The sequence below is a fragment of the Lonchura striata genome, chromosome 3 (genome assembly GCF_050655825.1).
Source record: "Lonchura striata isolate lonStrDom1 chromosome 3, ASM5065582v1, whole genome shotgun sequence".
In the NCBI taxonomy this organism is placed as follows: domain Eukaryota; kingdom Metazoa; phylum Chordata; class Aves; order Passeriformes; family Estrildidae; genus Lonchura; species Lonchura striata.
In genome coordinates this window covers 86,340,551-86,359,215 of record NC_140705.1, presented here as the reverse complement: position 1 = coordinate 86,359,215, position 18,665 = coordinate 86,340,551, and the positions used below count along the sequence as shown (strand labels likewise).

The 18,665-nt window shown below is 48.5% G+C and overlaps 1 protein-coding gene and 1 long non-coding RNA gene across 17 annotated transcripts in view; one reads left to right on the top strand and one right to left on the bottom strand.

The window, feature by feature from the left end:
- RIN2 (Ras and Rab interactor 2) overlaps nt 1–12,951 on the top strand; it is a 90,100-nt gene extending 77,149 nt beyond the window's left edge. For 11 of the 15 annotated variants that reach the window (XM_085575615.1, XM_021543341.3, XM_085575617.1 and 8 more), the window contains one exon: nt 919–1,902. In XM_085575615.1, coding sequence (XP_085431741.1) covers nt 919–1,236 — 318 coding nt within the window. In that variant the 3' untranslated portion in view covers nt 1,237–1,902. Of the gene's footprint in view, nt 1–918; nt 1,903–12,484 lie in introns of those variants that run through there. The other 4 variants (XM_077782015.2, XM_085575611.1, XM_085575608.1 and 1 more) reach the window with 3 other exon arrangements.
- Nucleotides 8,906–18,665, bottom strand: part of LOC146767979 (uncharacterized) — a 37,605-nt gene continuing 27,845 nt past the window's right edge. Inside the window, exons 2-3 of one of the 2 annotated variants that reach the window (XR_014953861.1) lie at nt 12,678–13,969; nt 8,906–11,878 (exon numbers count right to left, since the gene is read on the bottom strand). This is a non-coding gene — a long non-coding RNA (uncharacterized LOC146767979). Of the gene's footprint in view, nt 13,970–18,665 lie in introns of both variants that reach the window. The other variant, XR_014953862.1, reaches the window with a different exon arrangement.

Sequence of the window (18,665 nt, the reverse complement as noted above, 5' to 3'; positions counted from 1 at the left end):
TGGGTTTTGGCACTTCCTTCCCACCAATATGAAAGGAATTTCTTGGATGAAAGTGACAAAAACCATCTGTTTAACAAAGTGCCCACAGGGCAGGCAGGGAGAAAATTAATAACTGTTAGGTATTGAAGCTCCTTGCTGCTAGTGGATTTAGAGTTCCCTCTTTAGCTGCCCTGGCCTCCCCTGAGGTCCAGAGCTGGGATGCAGCGTCCGGCTCCCACCAGTGGTCTGGTTGTTGAGCCAAAGTGAGCTGAGCAGTTCCAGAGGAAGCCATAGAAGCCACCAGAGGATTGCTGTTGCAGTCCTGTGAAAACTTCTTGCCTCAGCTGACTAAAACCAAGGTAGCCAAAAGCAGAAATGTAACTCCCTCCATGCCGCAAACCCAAGCACACAGGGGAATGAGTGCCTGAACACAACCTGCGCCAGAGTTCCCCTAGCTCCCACTCCTCCTCTGGACCCAGCTTAAAGTTCCAGGACCCATTTCTGGGCATAAAGCAGACGATAGGGTAATACAGTAGTATCATAACATCACTCCAAGAGAAAAACAAACAGGGAGCAGATGAAACTGCATTTCCCTGTAGGTCCTATTTAGAATGTATCTGTTACCAGAGTTGTGGGTGTGAGTTTCTACAGGAGAAGAGATCCAGCTTTTGCATCAAGATCAGGTGCATTTACTCAATTGGTGCAGAGTAAATTTTCTTTCTGAATCCCTGTAAAAAAAATGAAATGCTATCCTGTAAAGCTGGGTTAGGCCAGGCTTAGACACCAGACTGCAGCTCATGGGATGGCCATAATATCCAGAAATCACCAGGGTGTGTTTCACAGCTAGAGCAGGGAGAAGCTTGCTTTTTGTTGCTGGCTTTTCAGTTTTCAAAGGCTAAGGGTTTTTCAAGTTCCTGATGTCTACTTTCTTGTTCACAGAACTACCTTCGTGTTGCATTCCAGGAAGTTACCAGTGGCTGTACAGGAAAGACTTTGCTAGTAAGGCCATATATCACTACTGAAGATGTATGTCAGCTTTGTGCTGAGAAGTTTAAAGTGGCAAATCCAGAAGAATACAGACTGTTTCTTTTTGTTGATGACACCTGGCAACAACTGACAGAGGATACCTACCCTCAGAAGATCAAGGCTGAGTTGCACAGCCGTCCACAGCCCCAGGTCTTTCACTTTGTCTACAAGCGTGTTAACAGTGACCCATATGGGGCCATTATTCAGAACAGCAATAACTCAGCTGCTTAAAACCAGGAGCCTGTCATTTTTATATCTGTTCCTTGGTAATTGTTACAAACATCTTTGTTGGCTGCCTTCCTTAGGAGCTAAAACATGTCTTAAACCTTAAGTGCCTGGTAAAATATGTGCTGACATTTCTGGTACTGCTTACAGGACCCAGGGGCACTGTGCACGTGGCCAGTTATGCAGAATATATCCACCAGCATGTCTGAGGAGACAACCTATGAGGTTGCATTTCTTGTACCATGGGCTCTTTTTTAGGATATTCTACTGCGGCCTTTCACAGGTCTTGGCTGTAGTGTGCAAAATACGATTTTCTTCCACTCCTTGTTTTCCCAGCTGTCATTTGCATTTGAATCTGTGCATCTGTGAACTGGCTGGGGTGAGTTCAGTTTCACTAGCAGGAGTTTGACAAGACTGTCCGATGCAGGGCATCAGTTCACTCAGCATTACCTGGATGGTTGCATCCTTGTCTAATATTTTTGATTACAGAAAATCATCATGTTTATATATATATATATATATATATATATATATATTTTATAGCAGTTGCAGGTAAACTGTCAGGGCTGGTTTTTGAAATATTTTTTTAACTAAAATGTTCTATAATTATGCATGTGATTTTTAACATTTAATACACAAGAATAAATCTCTTGCTGGTTTTAGAGTCTTGCACTGATAGTCTGTGTGGTTTTTCTTCTTTACCTGTTCCAGGAGTGTTCTTAGGAAACCTCTGTACCCTCGAGGCAGTTTTGCTGTCTGTTCTCAATTGTCTGCGGAAAATCAGACCATCTTATTCATTGAGCTGTGCAAAATACATCTTAACCTCTCATCACATTCATTATGAGCACTGAGGGGAAGAGAACCAATAAAGGTGAAATTTCCCTGAGAAAGGAGATCAGGGTGTTCACTGGTAGCATGGACTGGGATTAGAGCTGAGCTGAGCACATCATCTATTCAGCTTTCACCTCATGTTTTCTCAGGGGGTTTATGGCTCTGCCAAAAGACGGTTGTTAATTAATGAGTCCCAGGCCAAGCCATGACAATAACCTGTTCTGTTAGAGCTGGTGTATTTTTGGCATGTGCATCAGCCACACTCTCTAAGAAGTCTTGGGCTTTGTTTCTGATTTTCTTTCAGACTTATATCCAACTATCATCCCCTTTTCTTCTCTTTGTCTGGTGTGTCTTGTGTTCCTTTGTCCTGTGTTCCCTTTCACTTTCATTCTCTTGTTCTTCTTTTTCTTTTAAGAAAAAAATGCTCAATATTTAATAAACTTTGCTCAGTCCCTCTCCCTGTCCTAATTTTTGTCTCCCTCCCTCTCCTTGCCTGCATCTTTATCTTTCCTTCTTTGTTCCTCTTTTTTCCCTTTGTCCTACACCAGGACTGTATTTCTTTGTCTCTCTCACTGTCCCTTTGCCTGTACCTGTCTGTATCTTCTGCCCAGTCCTTCACTCTCATTGTACCTTTTTCTTGATAAGCCTCTGTCCTGCTGGCCATGCCTCTCTTTCTCTATTCCTGCCCTGCGCGTTGCCCGCCTTTCTCCCACCAGCAGGTGCCGTGGTCATTGCTGCTCTCTGTTTCCCTCTTTGTATCCATCTGTCTTCACCATGTGTTTGGCCCTCTGTCTTTTTCTCTGTGCCTCACTCATGTTCCTCTTTTATTCTGTGTGGCACTGTGATGCTTTCCATACCATTGTTTCTCACTGGATGCACATGGAGTGTACCACTCCGTGTCCCTGTTCTTTTTTAATCAGTCTCTGTAATGCTGCCCATCCCAGTTTGGGGTATTTTGTGTGGGTATTTTTTTGGTTGGTTGGGTTTTTTTGTTTTTGTTTTTTTGTTTTTTTTGTTTGGTTGGTTGGTTTTGTTTTTGTTTTGTTTTGTGGTTTTTTGTTGGTTTGGTTTTCTTTTTTTGAGGGTTTTTTGGGTTGTTTTGGTTTGGTTTGGTAGTTTTGTTTTTGTTTGTTTGTCTTTTTGTTTGATTGGTTTTTTGCCTTACTTGTATTCCTTTTTTATCCTTGGTGGCTCTGTGGTGACACCTGTGTGCCATTGTTTCTCTACTGGATCCTTGTGTCCCGTTCCCTGTCCCTGTTCTTTTTTATTCCCTTACTGCCATGTGTCCCATCCCAGATTTTGTTCTTGTTGTTTTTTGTTTGCGCTTTTTTTTTTAATAATTTTTTCAATTTCATTCTGCACCCCGTTCTTACTTTTCTTCCTGTGCTCTCTCTGCTGCCACTCCCTCTTTCTGCCTCTCGCCTGTGACTGTGGGGCTGGGGAGGAAACTTCTGGGGGGCTGCCTCCCATTCTTATTGCAGCCGAGTCCCTTTTGGTGGGGGGTGTACACATAGAAAGGGCTTGAATAAAGCACCACGCTGCTGTCCAGGGCAGTTTGATTCATTCTGTACTTTCTCTGGGGGTGAGGAAAAAAGGCTGAGGGGGAGGGGGTGGAGACTCAGAGGCTGTGATGTCATTTGGGTCACCCCAAGGTCCCTAGGAGAGAGAGCCATGCTGTGGTGGAGGAACAGGTGAGTGGGGAATGAGGAGGGGTCGTGCTGGGTTGCCCTGGGTTCCCTGGGTGGGAAAGTCCTTGAAGTAGCCAAGCTGAGCTGTTTCTGAGAGTTCCAAGCATCTTGTCCTTAGGATTCTTGACATAGTATTTAACAAGTTACTATCAAGTTGAAACAGTATCTAGTGGATTTGTTAAAATGGCAGAAATGTTTTTTCACCTGGAACTGTTTTGGGATAAGCAACCTTCCTTAATGTCAGAATTATTTGGTCTTCCTTCTTTTCCCATTTTTATTCTAGATTGCTGAGCATTGGGGAGAAGATTTGGGATAAAGAAGTGAAAGGCACAAGGGAAGCTCCACAGTCCCGAGGCAATACTTTAGTCATGTGCAGCTTCTGAACCGCAATAATAATCTTGGCTGCCACAGAAACCTTCTGAAGCTGTAAGGGACAGGGAAGACAATTCCAGGATCTGTGAGAGGTGCTTTCTCCCAGATCTGGATGGCATTGAGGTCGGAACAAGTTCCAAATTATCCTTGTGTGTCTCCTGTTGCTAGTCCAGGACTAAGTCAGTGTTCCCTGAGTGGCTGCAGCTCCCTGAGTGTGGAGGGAAGAAGCCTGTGATGGAGGATGAGAGAAAGCTCCATGCTGGTTGCTGTGTGGGCACAGAACTCTGGCCAGATGGGTTAGTGAGTATTGAAAAGGGCCCCCTTTGTGTTCAGGGGCCCCCTTTCCCTGTGAAACAAACCTTGACACCGCAGGTTCCTGATGTCAGTTTGCAGGATGTGCTTGGGATTGTCAGGCCAGCACAAGGCCAAAGTTGTAACAGGTTGGGTCCAGGAGGCACCAGTGCCATTTATACTTTTTGGAGGCAGTTACCCACTCAGGGCCACAGGCCTCTGAACATAAACGCCAGCACTTTTCCCTGTGAAACAAACCTTGCCACCCCAGGTTCCTGATGTCGGTTTGCAGGATGGGCTTGGAACTGTCAGTGCAGCACAAGTTTGAGGTTGTGGCAGGTTGTCTCTGGGACATTTCCTTCACTGTTCGCAATTTTTGGAGTTGGCCGACCACTGAGGTCCACACGCCCCTGTCTACGAATGTTGGCCATGTTCCCTGTGAAACAATGCTCATCAACCCAGGTTCCTGATGTCATTTTGCAGGGTGTTCTTGGGACTGTCAGGGAAGCACAAGATCCAGATGGTGGCAGGTTGCATCCGGGATACATCCTGCACCCTTCCGATTTTCAGGAGGCAGCCACCCAGTCAGGGCACAGGCCTCTGAACACAAACCCCTTTGCCTGTGAAAAAACGTCACCACCCAAGGTTCCTGATACCTTGTTTGTAGGATGCACTTGGGACTGTCAGGGCAGCACAAGTTCTAGGTGGTGGCAGGTTGGGTCTGGGTCACATACTTCGCTGTTCAAATTTTCTGCAGGCAGCTGTGTACTCAGGGCCATAGGCGCCTGAACACAAATGCCGGCCCTTTTCCCAGTGAAACAAACTTTGCCACCCCAGGTTCCTGACATCAGTTTCCAGGATGTGCTTGGGACTGTCAGGTCAGCAGAAGTTCCAATTGATGGCAGGCTGGTTCTGGAGCACATCCTTCAGCGTCCATAATCTCTGGAGTCTTCCAAAACACTGAGGGACACAGACCCGAGAAGACAAACGACAGGCATGTTCCCTGTGAAACAATGCTTGTCACCCCAGGTTGCTCATGTCAGTTTGCAGGATGCGCTTGGGAATGTCTGGACAGCACAAAATTGAGATGGTGGCAGGTTGAGACTGGGACACATCCTTCACCGTTCAGCTATTTTGGAGGCCGTTGCCCATTCAGGGCTACAGGCCCCTGAACACCAACGCCAGCCCTTTTCACTACAAAATAAAACTTTCCAATGCAGGTTCCTTATGTCAATTTGCAGGATTTGCTTGGGACTGTCAGGCGGCACAAGTTCCAGGTGGTGGGAGGTTGGGTCTGGGACACATCTTGGGCCATTGGGATTTTTGGAGGCGGTCGCCCTTTCAGGTACACAGGCCCGTCTCTGCGAATGCCGGCTCTTCCTGTGAAACAAACCTTTCCACCTCCTTTCCTGATGTCAATTTGCTTGATGCGCTTGGGACAGTCAGGGCAGCACAAGTTCCAGGTAGTGGCAGGTTGGGTTTGGGACACATCCTTCGCCATCCAGAATTTTTGGACTCTGCCCTGCAGTCAGGGCAACAGGCCCCTAAATACGCCAGCCCTTTTCCCTGTGAAACAAAACTTTCCACCACAGGTTCCTGATGCCAGTTTGCAGGATGGGCTTGGAACTGTTAGGGCAGCACAAGTTTGAGGTGGTAACAGGTTGGATCTGTGACACATCTTTCACCATTTGGGTTTTTTGGAGGCAGCTGGCCACTTCAGGGCCACAGGCCCCTGAACAGGAACGCTGGCCATGTTCCCTGTGGAAAAATGCTCACCACCTCACATTCCTGATGTCAGTTTGCAGGATGCACTTGGGACTGTAAGAGCAGCACAGGTTCCAGGTGATGGCAGGTTGTGTCTGGGACACATCCTGTGCCATTTGTATATTTTTGAGGCGGCAGCCCATTCAGGGCCACAGGACCCTGAACACGAATGCTGGCCCTTTTCCCTGTGTAAGAAACCTCACCTCTGCAGGTTCCTGATGTCAGTGTGCAGGATGGGCTTGGGACTTACAACACGGCACAAGTTCTAGGTGGTGGCAGGTTGTATCTGGTACACATCGTGCACCATTCGTAGTCTTCGGAGGTGGATGGCCACTCGGGGCTACAGGCTGGTGACAATAAATGTTGGCCAATTTCCCTGTTAAATCTCACCACCCCAGGTTCCTGATGTCAGTTTGCAGGATGGGCTTGGGACTATAAGGACACCACAAGTTCAGGGTGGTGACAGGTTGGGTCTGGGACACATTCTTCACCATTCAGATATTTTGGAGGTGGTTGCCCCTTCAGGGCCACAGGCCCCTGAACATGATCGCCGGCCATTTTCCCCTATGAAACAAAGTTTGCCACCCCAAGTTCCTGATGTCAGTTTGCAGAATGCACTTGGGACTGTATGGGCAGCTCAAGTTCCAGCTGGTGGCAATTTGGGTCTCGGAAAATTCCTTTGCCATTCTGATTTTTTAGAGGTGGCCGCCCATTCAGGGGTGCAGGCCCTTGAACACCAACACCAGCCTTATTCCCTGTGAAACGAAACTCGCCAACCCATGCTCCACAGGTCAGTTTGCAGGATGCGCTTGGGACTTTCAAGGCAGCAGAAGTTCCAGGTGGTGGCAGGTTGTGTCTGGGACACATCCTTCATCGACTGGAATTTCAGGACGCAGCCGACTACTTAGGGTCACAGGCACCTGGATACAAATGCTGGACATGTTCCCTGAGAAAAAATGCTTGATCCACCAGATTCCTGATGTCAGTTTGCAGGATGTGCTTGGGACTGTCAGAGCAGCAAAAGTTCCAGGTGGTGGCAGGTTGAACCTGGGATACATCCTTTGTTATTCTGGGTTTTGGAGGCGGCCAACCATTTAGGGCCACAGGTCCCTGAATACCAATGCTGGCCGTGTTCCCTGTGAAACAATGCTTGCCACCCCAGGTTCCTCACGTCAGTTTGCAGGATACGCTAGGGACTGTATAGGGATGTGCAAGTTCCAGGTGTTGGAAGATTGGGTCTGGGAAACATCCTCTGTCATTTGGATTTTTGAGGCAGACACCCAATCACAGCTACAGGCCCCTGTCCACGTACTTCAGACATTTTCCCTGTAAGACACACCTTGCCACCTCAGGTTCCTTATGTCAGTTTGCAGGATGTGCTTGGGACTGTCAGGGAAGCACAAGTTTCAGGTGGTGGCAGGTACAGTCTGGGACACATCCTGCGCTGTCCGGAATTTCAGGAGGCAGCTGCCAATCAGGGCCACAGGCTCCTGAACACAATACTGGACATGTTCCCTGTGAAACAAAACTCATAATCCCATGTTCTTGCTGTCAGTTTGCAGGATGTGCTAGGGACTGCCAGGGTAGCACAAGAGCCAGGCAGTGGCTGGTTGAGACTGGGACACTTCCTTTGCTGTTCATATTTTTTTGGAGGTGGCAGCCCATACAGGGCCACGGGCCCCTGAACACGAATGCTGGCAATGTTCCCTGTGAAACAAACTTTCCCACCCCAGGTTCCTGGTGTCAGTTTGCAGGATGCGTTTGGGACTGTCAGGTCAACAAGATTTCCAGGTGGTGGCTGGTTGAGACTGGGACAATTCCTTCACCATTTGGAAAGTCAGGAGGCGACTGACGACCCAAGACCACACACAGGCTCCTGAATGTGAACCACACCCATGTTCCCTGTGAAACAAAACTTGCCACCCTGGGTTCTTCATGCCAGGATACACCATCCATTTTGCAGGATGCAATTGGACAGCCAGGGCAGCACAATTTCCAAGTGGTGGCAGGTTGGGCCTGAGACACATCCTTCACCATCCGGAATTTCAGAGGGCAGCCGACCACCCAGTAGAACTGACTCCTGAACATGAACCCCACCCATGTTCTCTGTGATACAAAACTTGCCGCCCCAGGTTCCTGTTATCAGTTTGTAGGATGCACTTGGGACTGTCAGGGCAGCACAAGTTCCGAGGGGGGCAGGTTGGGTCTGGGACACATCCTTTGCCATCCAGAATTTCTGGAGACAGCTGCCCCTTCAGGGCCACAAGCACCTGAATACGAATGCTGGCCCTTTTATTTGTGAAACAAATCTCGCTACTGGGTTATTGATGACAATTTGCAGGATGTGCTTTGGGACTGTCAGGGCAGCAAAAGTTCCAGGTGGTGGCAGGTTCTATCTGGAACATATCCTGCACAGTTGGCAGATTTTGGAGGCGGCCAACCACTCAGGGCCACAGACTCCTGAATACGAAGCCCACCCATGTTCTCTTTGAAACAAAACTCACCACACTGGGTTCTTCATGTCAGTTTGCAGGATGTGCTTTGGGACTGTCAGGGCAGCAAAAGTTCCAGGTGGTGGCAGGTATGGTCTGGAACACATCCTGCGCTGTCCGGAATTTCAGGAGGTGACTGTCCATTCTGGGCCTCAGTCTCCTAAACATGAACTCCGGCCATGTTGCCTGTGAAACATAACTCGCCAACCTGGGTTCCTGAAGTCCGTTTGCAGGATGTGGTTGGGACTGTCAGGGCAGCACAAGTTCCAGGTAGTGGCAGGTTGGGTCTGGGACACAGCTGTCATGGTTTGACACGGAAGAGAATTTTCTCAGGAAGTTGGGGTCAAACCAATCAATGGTCAGGTCTGGATATTGGCATCTGGAGTGGCCACTAAAGGCTGGACACTCCTCTGAGAGACAGAGGGGTTAAAAGCAGAACTCCCAGGGGAACTTGTTTTCTTTGGTTCCGGTCATCAGAGAGTGCAGACCCTTCCCCGCCCAGCCATGGGAAGCCATGGGGAAGCCATGTGGCCTGGCTGAGGTAGGCCGAAGGGTGGGAGGACTGGAACCCTGGAATTGGGCCAGTTCCTGTGGACGGAAGGGTGGAGGAAGGCTGAGATGTCTTTGTTCCTCCCCCCTCCCCCCGCAGAGGGGAAGAGATAGAGAGCTTGAAGACACCTGGAGATTCTCCAGCCATGGAGAAGGAGAAGGGCAGGGGGCGGAGGTGAAGGTGTCCAGTCGTGGGAGCTGAGGTCTGGGCTGAGAGCTGTCTGGGGAATCAGGACTTTTAACCCTTCCTTGTGAAATGAAAGTTTTATGAAATATTACTCCTCATTTTGAAAGGAAGAAGAGAGACAGCTTGGGACCTGAGATGTTAGGAAAAGAAGGTTGTGGGGGAGATGATGGAGTGGCTTTTGGCTGGACTTCTCTTGTTAGCCATAGACTGAACCAATTTCTCCTCCAAGAGAGACTTAATTTTAGGGGGATGCATGGTGAGCCAAGAGACCTGCTTCAGCAGCTGAGAGCAACTGGAGTGGAGTGAACAGAGAATTCTAAGTTGAGGAGGGTTGTGGTGATGCCCCCTGTGTTCAGAGAAGAAGAAGAGAAGAAGAAGAGAAGAAGAAGAGAAGAAGAAAATCTCTGTTCTTGGATCCTCAGCCCCTGGGGGAAATGGGGGGGACTGCGATCCCAAAAATGAGAAACTGAACTGTTGTCTTTGGTTCTTGGCAAAGCATCCTTGAAAAGAAACCCTATGAGCAGTCTGTCCATGCATGGCGGTGAGGGCACTGTGCATGGAAAGGAGAGTGTCACCATGGCAGATTTTTTCCGGGCAGTACCATGTGTGACATGGAAACACAAGAATTGACAGCTGTGTTTCTTGGGGGGTCTGTGGCACAGGAGACTCCTCTCTCACTTGATGGACTGAGTATCGATTGTCTGAAGGGTGGGAAACTGATCGAGGAATGTTTTGGAAGGTTTTCATTCTGGATTTAGTTTGTGTGTGTCTTTCATAGTAGTAGTTTAATATTTTTTTTTTCCTTTGTCATTAAGCTTGGGCCTGCTCTGCTCTGTTCCTGATCGCATCTCACAGCATTTATTTGGGAAGATGCATTTTCATGGGGGCACTGGCATTGTGCCAGTGTCAAACCATGACAACATTCTTCATTGTCCAGAATCTCAGGAGGTGGCCAATGACTCAGAGCCACAGGCCCCTAAACATGAAAAAGGAAACAGCAGTTTCTTTGGAATATGCATCAAATCCAAGTTTCAGGGCAAGACTGGGATAAGTGAGCGGTGCTGGTACAATTTCTCCTTCCAAAACCTAGGGGGAAAGCTTTTCGCTAAGATTTAGATGACTAGAGACTCTGGAGCTGTCCGAAGGGAAGTGCTGCTCCCCGGCTTATTTCGGCAGAAGCAGCCCTCTGGAGCGTACAGCTGCCACTCAAGTCGTCTGTGCGTGAAATAGTCGCTTTTCGCCACCGGGAGCCCAAAAGCGCGTAGCTGGTAACAGACGAAGAACGAAGCTGCAAAGAAGTGGGCATGTGTGCGCAGCCTTCAGACTGCTAGATGACAGTGACTGCATCTTTCCTGCCTCTTCAGTTCACTGTTAGCATGCATATGGAAGGCATTCCAGGACATCTTTCCTGGGTTTTTACTCCATCCTGATACAGCCCTCCTTGGAAATTCTTGCTCATCCCCTGAGGCTGTGAGATTCAGAGAACTTGATGGCAGCTGCAGGAACGAAGGGCCACAGTAAGTTTGTCGAGAAGCAAAACCTAGCCAGCAGCTTGTTCGTGAGAATGATCAGCTGCTGGATTTTTGCAATTGCCTTCACAATTCTGCCTACACAGAGAAGCCCAGTGGTCTGCTGCTTCAATCTTTTCCTTGTGTGAATTGCACAGTACTGAAGCTGAGCCAGGCTAATCAGCTTTGCCGCTTTTTAGCATCTGTGCTCCACCCATGGAAAAAGCTGCTTTTAAGGGGAGGCTGGAATGGAAGAATCCCAGGCCCTCCCAGCATGTTCCCACTCACTCCCAGTTGCCCCCAGCTCGGTCCCAGTTCTCTGCTGCATGGTCCCGATTGTTCCCAATGTGGTTCCAGTCCCCTGAGTATGGCAACAGATACTACCCATAGATCCCAATTGCCCCCAGCATGTCTGTAATCATTTCCAGGCACTACCAGTGGCTCCAGTAAGGTGTTAGTTATCCAAGTATGATCCCCCAGTCATGGCCAGAATATCCCAGTTGCCTGAAGCATGCATCCAGTCATTCCCAGATCCTGCAACTGGCTTGCAGCATGATCCCAGTTTCTGTTGTTCCAAGTAGCCCAAAGTATGAGCCCAGTTGTTGCCCTGATTTTTAAAAGTATTACATTTTCTTTTATAGGTCTTTGGAAAGTTTTAAAGTTCTCATGAAACTTATTTAGCCTTCTGATAAGATTTTCATATTTGAGAGTCAGTGGTCCCACACTATTTCATGTAGAAATAGAATAGTTTGCATCTTTCTCTGTGGGTGGAGAGAAATGATTGATTGGTCTTTGGACCAGTGTGGTTGGAGAGGTAGTAATTCTGCCCTCCAATCCACAGTCAACTTTGGAATTCTAGAAATACCAGATGTTGGAATAAAACTGACTCTTTCTCTTTTGATGTCCCAAGCTGCTGTCCCTCCTTTCTTGTCCAATAGCGACATCTGTTGGCACCACGTGTGTCACCTGTGGGTGACATCTTGATTAACCCTCTCTCTCCCGGCCCTGACTGCAGCCTTTGTGGGCATGTCTGCTTCTATGAGGCCTGATGGCGGCTGCGAACAGAGGCAGCCTAGAGGAGCAGAGCCCTGTGTCCCCCCAGAAGCCCAAAGTGGGTGGCCCAGAAAGGGCGGGAGCGCTGCCATTGGCAGGACACTCAACAGCCTGGAGAGGGGAGGGGGGGGACTCCTTGGAGTCCCTGCAGCCCAAAGCTGAGAAGAAGGGGAGAAGGGAATCCGGAAGCCCAAAAATCCCTGGCATCCCTAAACAGGGAGACGCAAGAGAGGGGAGATTTTCACATTCCTGGGACTTCCAGCAGCCCGGGGAGGGCAGGGACCAAGGAGCAGGGAGACCCTGAGTATAAGTGTGACCCCCAGCAGCTGGGACAGGGGTAAGCCCGAACACCAAAGGGGAGGGACCAGGGATGGAGAACTCCAGGGAGGCTTTTCCAGGGCTGAATCTTGGTATTCAGGAGGTTTTAGTGACCCCAGATGGCCAGTGACTTCCAGAGATGGACTTGGGCAGAGGGACCTTCCAAGTCAACATGCTTATCCCTTCTTTTCCCCAAACCAGGATTTCCCATTCCCAAGCCCTTGGAGGCTGCAAGGAAGAGGAAGATGCCCCAGGATACCCAGGCAGGTGAGGAGGAAGTCACCACCCCTTTCCTCTCTCCTGCTCCATGTCCCACCCGGCATGGCCCCCCGGCTGCAGGACAACCCCTCTGATTACACCGTCCTGCCAGGGAAGCACTGGGGAGGTCTCCTACCCTCTGGCATGGAGGCAAATCTAATCCACTCCTTGTCTTTCATCCCCCAGGCAGTCAGGAGCTGAGGATGGAGACCAGAGAGGACAAATCCACGTGGCAGAACCTTCTGGAAGAGGCCATTTTGAGAGGCTCCACAGCACAAGAGCCAATGGGGAGGAAAAGCCCTGGAGATCCCGCACAAGAAGGGGCTGCAAAGGCAGATTGTGGGGATCTGAGGAGGAAAGACCCACTGTCCTGTTTTAGGGCAAATTTGGGAGAAAACCTCCAGGAGGAGCCCCCCCCCAGACAGCAAACCCCCACAGGCCCTCCCCCCACCTGGTTCAGGAAGAATTTCCTTGGAGAGAATTGGAAAACAAAAACCCTGTTCTTTAACAGACAGAAACAGTCCCCAGCACCAAAAATGAACATCAGAGTACAAAAACCTTTTCACCACTCTGAAGAGATGACAAATTCAGAAAGTCTCTCATGGGAGTGGTCACTCAGTTCTCGGTCTCTGGCGTTGGGGATGGCTGCTGCAGGTCACAGAATGCAGGCTGTTGGTGTCTCTTGGTGTTTCCCAGGTCCCAGTCTGGAGCAGGTTGGAATGGTATTTAGAAAAAGGAAAGAAAAAAAACCAAAGGCAAAAGCAAAAAGCGGGAGCAAGAGCAAAGAGCCAGCCAGCAAGCAAGCAAGCCCTATCCACTCTCCTAGACACAGAGCGTGGGGGGAGGTGAGCCAGCTGCTAACAAGACAAAACAAACCTTCACTTTTTGGCATCAGTCCGGAAGGCACAGAACAAAGCACCAAGCATAAACAGAACACACGATTGGGGATACAAGCACCATAATGTCACCCTAGGACATTCCACCCCTTATTTCCATAGTGTCAACATACTACCAAACATTGTGCATTTATTCACATGTAAACTTCCATGTTTCACTTCCTCAAACACATTTCCTTCTGTGAACAATGCCAATCACTTGATTTTCAAAATTTTAAAAGTTAATAATAATAAAATGGTTATAAAAATAGTAATACAATTAGAGTAACAAAATTTAGAGTTAGGACAATTACAAGACAATAAAAAGCAAAGAATTATGGATGTCTGGATGCTCTCTGACACTAAGTCATGAAAAGCATACCTTGTGAACAAAGGAATAACCTTAAAAGCAACAGCCAGTTGCATATTCATATATATCATACATGATGCATGAATTCCTTGAAAATTAAGAACTTTTCTGGTTTTTGTCAACGTCTTCCCCTTAATCCTGGTGGTTCCATAAAGATGGAGAGAAGGTGGAAGAATGTCTTTTCTAATAAGGAGACAGTAAAAAAATCCTACATCACAGATTTCTATTTCAATATTAAGTTGTAACCTAAAACTATATTTAACACACTACTTGTTGCAGATGATAGATAAATATGATTGTTCATAAATAATACATCTAGGATGAGAACAGTTCTCCCAGCTAGCCGGATGACACCCCTGCCCTCGGATGGGTCCTGGGGTGAAATGGGCTGTTCCATCCCACCCCCCAAAAGATGTGTGGCTCATCCCACACCTCTGTACCTTCCCCTAAAACATTAGTGTCTGTAACCCCATTGGCCCATGCCTTATCCCAACCCACCTAGAAACTCCTGATAAGGGGGCTTCGAGGGGCCACACGCCCTCTTGGAACCTCTTCCCCCCTCTTGGAACTTCCTCCCCTCCTGGGGCTTCCCCTCTCCTAGACCTTCCTTTTGTCTCTCCCCTCCCCCACCCTCTCAGGCCGGCCACGTGCTGCGTCTGACAGCACGAGGCAGGACCTTCCTGCACCCCCAATAAACCTCTTTCCCCAAGAGCAACCTTCAGAGATCTCTGCCTCCATCCACCCACACCGTGCTGGAGCATGGCAATCCCACAACTACTTCAGAGAATTAATACAGCATAACTTTCTAACATTACACATATAATATTCATTGTAACATTTGCAAAAAACCAATCATAAAATATGCATTTTTCACACTTCCATCTCACTTGCTCAAACCTTTGACACACATTTCTTTCTGTCTCATGTCTGTGTGCTTTCATGTACAGACAATGGCAGCAACATCCAGCAAACAGTATTTGCACATGAGTCTCACTCCACAATTAGATCTCCCTGAGGTACACATCGTGTTGTTCCATCTCTCTGCATTATCCACCATGTACAACCTGGTCCCTGAGCAAAGACAATCCCACAAATGTCTTTGTCTGTACTCGAGGCAGAATTGATTCACATTGCCTTCTCTAACAAACCTCTGACATGTGCCACTGGGACTTTCTCTCCATCTACTATATTCAGGGAGTCAGACTGGGCAGGACCTGCTCAATTGATAGAACTTCAGCTGTTAGTGGCTTTTGCCAGATGCTGCACCCAGGTTTTGAAAGATCCCCCAGCCAATGCTTTCAAGGTGGTTTTTAACAGTCCATTGTACCTCTTCACTTTGGCTGCAGCTGGTACATGGTAGGGGATATGCTACACCCACTCAATGCCATGTTCCCTAGCCCAGGTGTTGATAAGGCTATTCTTGAAATGAGTCCCATTGTCTGACTCAATCCTCTCAGGGGTACCATGCCTCCAAAGGACCTGCTTTTCAAGGCCCAGGATGGTGTTACGGGCTGTAGCATGAGACACAGTGGATCTTTCCAACCATCCGTGGTGGTTTCTACCATTGTGAGCACGTAGAGTGTTTGGGGCAGCATGATGTAGTCAATCTGCCAGGCCTCCCCATACTTGTACTTGGACCACCACTCACCATACCATAGGGGCTTCACCTGCTTGGCCTGTTTGATGGCATCACAGGTCTCACAGTCATGGATAACTTGAGAAATACTGCCCATAGTTAAATCCACCCCTTGGTCTTGTGCCCCCTTAGAGGTGGCATCTCTACCCTGATGGCCTGAGGCATCATGGGCCCATAGAGCTAGGAATAACCCTCCATTGTGCTCCCAAACTAAAAGTCTATCTTTGACACCCCTATCTTTGCAGCCTGATCTACCTGCTGATTGTTTTGCTGCTCTTCATTAGCTCTACTTCTGGGGACATGGGCATCTCCATGGCGAACCTTCACAGGTAGTTTCTCTCCCCGGGTAGCAATGTCTTGCCATGCTGCAGCAGCCCAAATTGGTTTTCCTCTACGCTGCCAGTTAGCCTCTTTCCACCACTCCAGCCACCCCCACAGAGCATTGGCTACCATCCATGAATCAGTGTAGAGGTAGAGCTTTGGTCAGTTCTCCCTTTCTGCAATGTCTAGGGCCACTTGAAGGGCTTGGAGTTCAGCAAGTTGACTTGATCGAACTTCACCTTTGCTAGCTTGTGAAACCTGTCCTGTGGGTCTCCATACAGCTGCTTTCCACTTCCGATTCATCCCTACGATGTGACAGGAACTGTCAGTGAAAAGAACATAGCATCTTTCCTCTGCTGGATGTTGGTTGTATGGTACAGCTTCTTCACCCCGTGTCACTGGTTCTTCTCCTTCATCTGTGACACTAAAACTTTCACCTTTGGGCCAATTTGTAATTACTTCCAAAATCCCAGGGCGATTCAGTTTACCAATATGGGTGCGCTGCATGATGAGAGCAATCCACTTGCTCCATGTAGCACTGGTGGCATGGTGGGTGGAGGGAACCTTTCCTCTAAATATCCTCCCCAGTGCCGGTAGTCAGGGTGCCAGGAGGAGTTGTGCTTCTGTACCAGTCACCTCTGAGGCAGCCTGGACTCCCTTGTAGGCGGCCAAGATTTCCTTCTCTGTTGGTGTGTAGTTAGCTTCAGACCCTCTGTAGCTCTGACTCCAAAATCCCAGTGGTCAGCCTCGAGTCTCATCAGACACCTTCTGCCAAAGGCTCCAGGACAGACCATGGTTCCCGGCTGCAGAGTAGAGCACATTCTTGACCTCTGGTCCCGTTCTGACTGGGCCAAGGGCTACAGCATGAGCAATTTCCTTCTTGATCTGGGCGAAAGCTTACTGCTGCTCAGGGCCCCAATGGAAAGCATTCTTCTTGCGGGTAACCAGGTAAAGAGGATTCACGATCTGGCTGTACTCAGGAATATGCATTCTCCAAAAACCTATGGTGCCTAAGAAAGCTTGTGTCTCCTTCTTGTTGGTTGGTGGGGACATAACTGTGATCTTGTTCATAACATCTGTAGGCATCTGACGCTGTTCATCTTGCCACTTCACTCTCAGAAGCTGGATCTGTCGAGCAGGTCCCTTCACTTTGCTCTTCTTGATGGCAAAACCAGCTTCTAGGAGGATTCCAATTATTTTCTCGCCTTTCTCAAGCACTTCTGCTGCTGTGTTCCCCCACACAATTATATCGTCAATATATTGTAGATGTTCTGGAGCCTCACCCTTTTCTAGTGCAGTCTGGATCGGTCCATGGCAGATGGTAGGACTGTGCTTCCACCCCTGGGGCAGTCGGTTCCAGGTGTACTGCACGCCCCTCCACGTAAAGGCAAACTGAGGCCTGCATTCTGCTGCCAGAGGAGTGGAAAAAAATGCATTGGCAATATCCATAGTGGTGTACCACTTTGCTGCCTTGGACTCAAGCTGGTCCTGGAGCTCTTAACATGTCTGGCACAGCAGCATTCACTGGTGGAGTCACTTCATTCAATGCATGGTAGTCCACTGTCAATGTACATTCTCCTTCAGATTTACACACAGGCCAAATGGGACTATTGAAAGGTGAGTGGATTTTGATGACCACCCCTTGCGTCTCCAGCTCTCAGATCATCTTGTGGTTGGGAACCACAGCGTCTCCAGTTGTTCTATACTGTTGGTGATACACTTTCCAGAACCCGTGTCGAGAGGCTGCAAAGTTTAGGCCCCCTCATCATTCCTTGGTCAATGACAGGATCATGTGACAGGGATCCCAAATGTCTCACTACAGTGCCATCCAGAATTTTAGCCTCTCCTGCAGCATCCCAAAGACGGACCAACCAACTAATTACAGACTCATAAGGTTGTCAAGTGTAATCCTTTATTAAGCCATGAAGGTCCCTTAGGCAAAAGGACTCAATATTGGCCTCTGATCTTGTACCAGTTGCTTTGACTTCTGATTTTATGTCAGCAGGCATTGAGGGTCCTTCTCCTGCATTATCATCATCATCGTTATCCACTGGTCGATCGGTCTTTTCTGTGCACTTTCCACTTCTTGTGCTAGTAGCAACAGCCATTGGTTGAGGCTTACAGTCTGGTTTAGCTGCTAGCTTAGGCTCACTGTCTGGTTTAGTTGCTGGCTTCGAGCTGGGGGTGTTGGCTGCAGCCTGAGTGACTGGGATAGCTCTGATTTATCTCCCTGCCCCCCTTCCTCTGTCTGCTGCCCTACAGTATCTAGCAGGGTGCGATAAGCATATGCCAGGGCCCAGCTCAATGCAATGATCTTTTTCTCCTTAGAGTTATCATGGCACTTCTCTTTCAGGTGTTTTGCCACCTCAGCTGGATTCTGAATTTGTTCACATGGGAAGTCCCAGGCTACAGGGTCAGAAAATTTCTTTGCAGCTTTGGCCCATATCCTCCCATTTCCCACACCACTCAGAATTTCTCACACCTGGGTCTAGTCCTGGGTCAGGGGTCTCATCAGCCCCTCTAGAAATCTCAACCCTCATTCTAGAAAGACTGCAGACTGTATAGAGAAAGCTTACCAGATTAAACACCAGAAAGATGGTCTCTTTAACAGTCAAGGGAAATGGAACATTCTCTAATAGGGAGCTAAGAGATTCAGAGGAGAAGAAGGAAAGCAAAGGCTGAAAAGCCTCATCCCCTACTTCCCCTCTAACAAACTGGCTGCAGAACCATGACCATGAGCCATACATTCCTGGAACAGACTTCGGCACCTTTATAAACCCCCTGGAAGCCATTACACACAAGCCCAGCTCGATGGATATTCTGGTCAGTGCCCTTCTACTGCAAAAACTACCTATTAGGGACAATACCAGAGTTATTCCTGAGTAAGAAAATAAACTTAGGGACCATAGAGGGATTAAGATC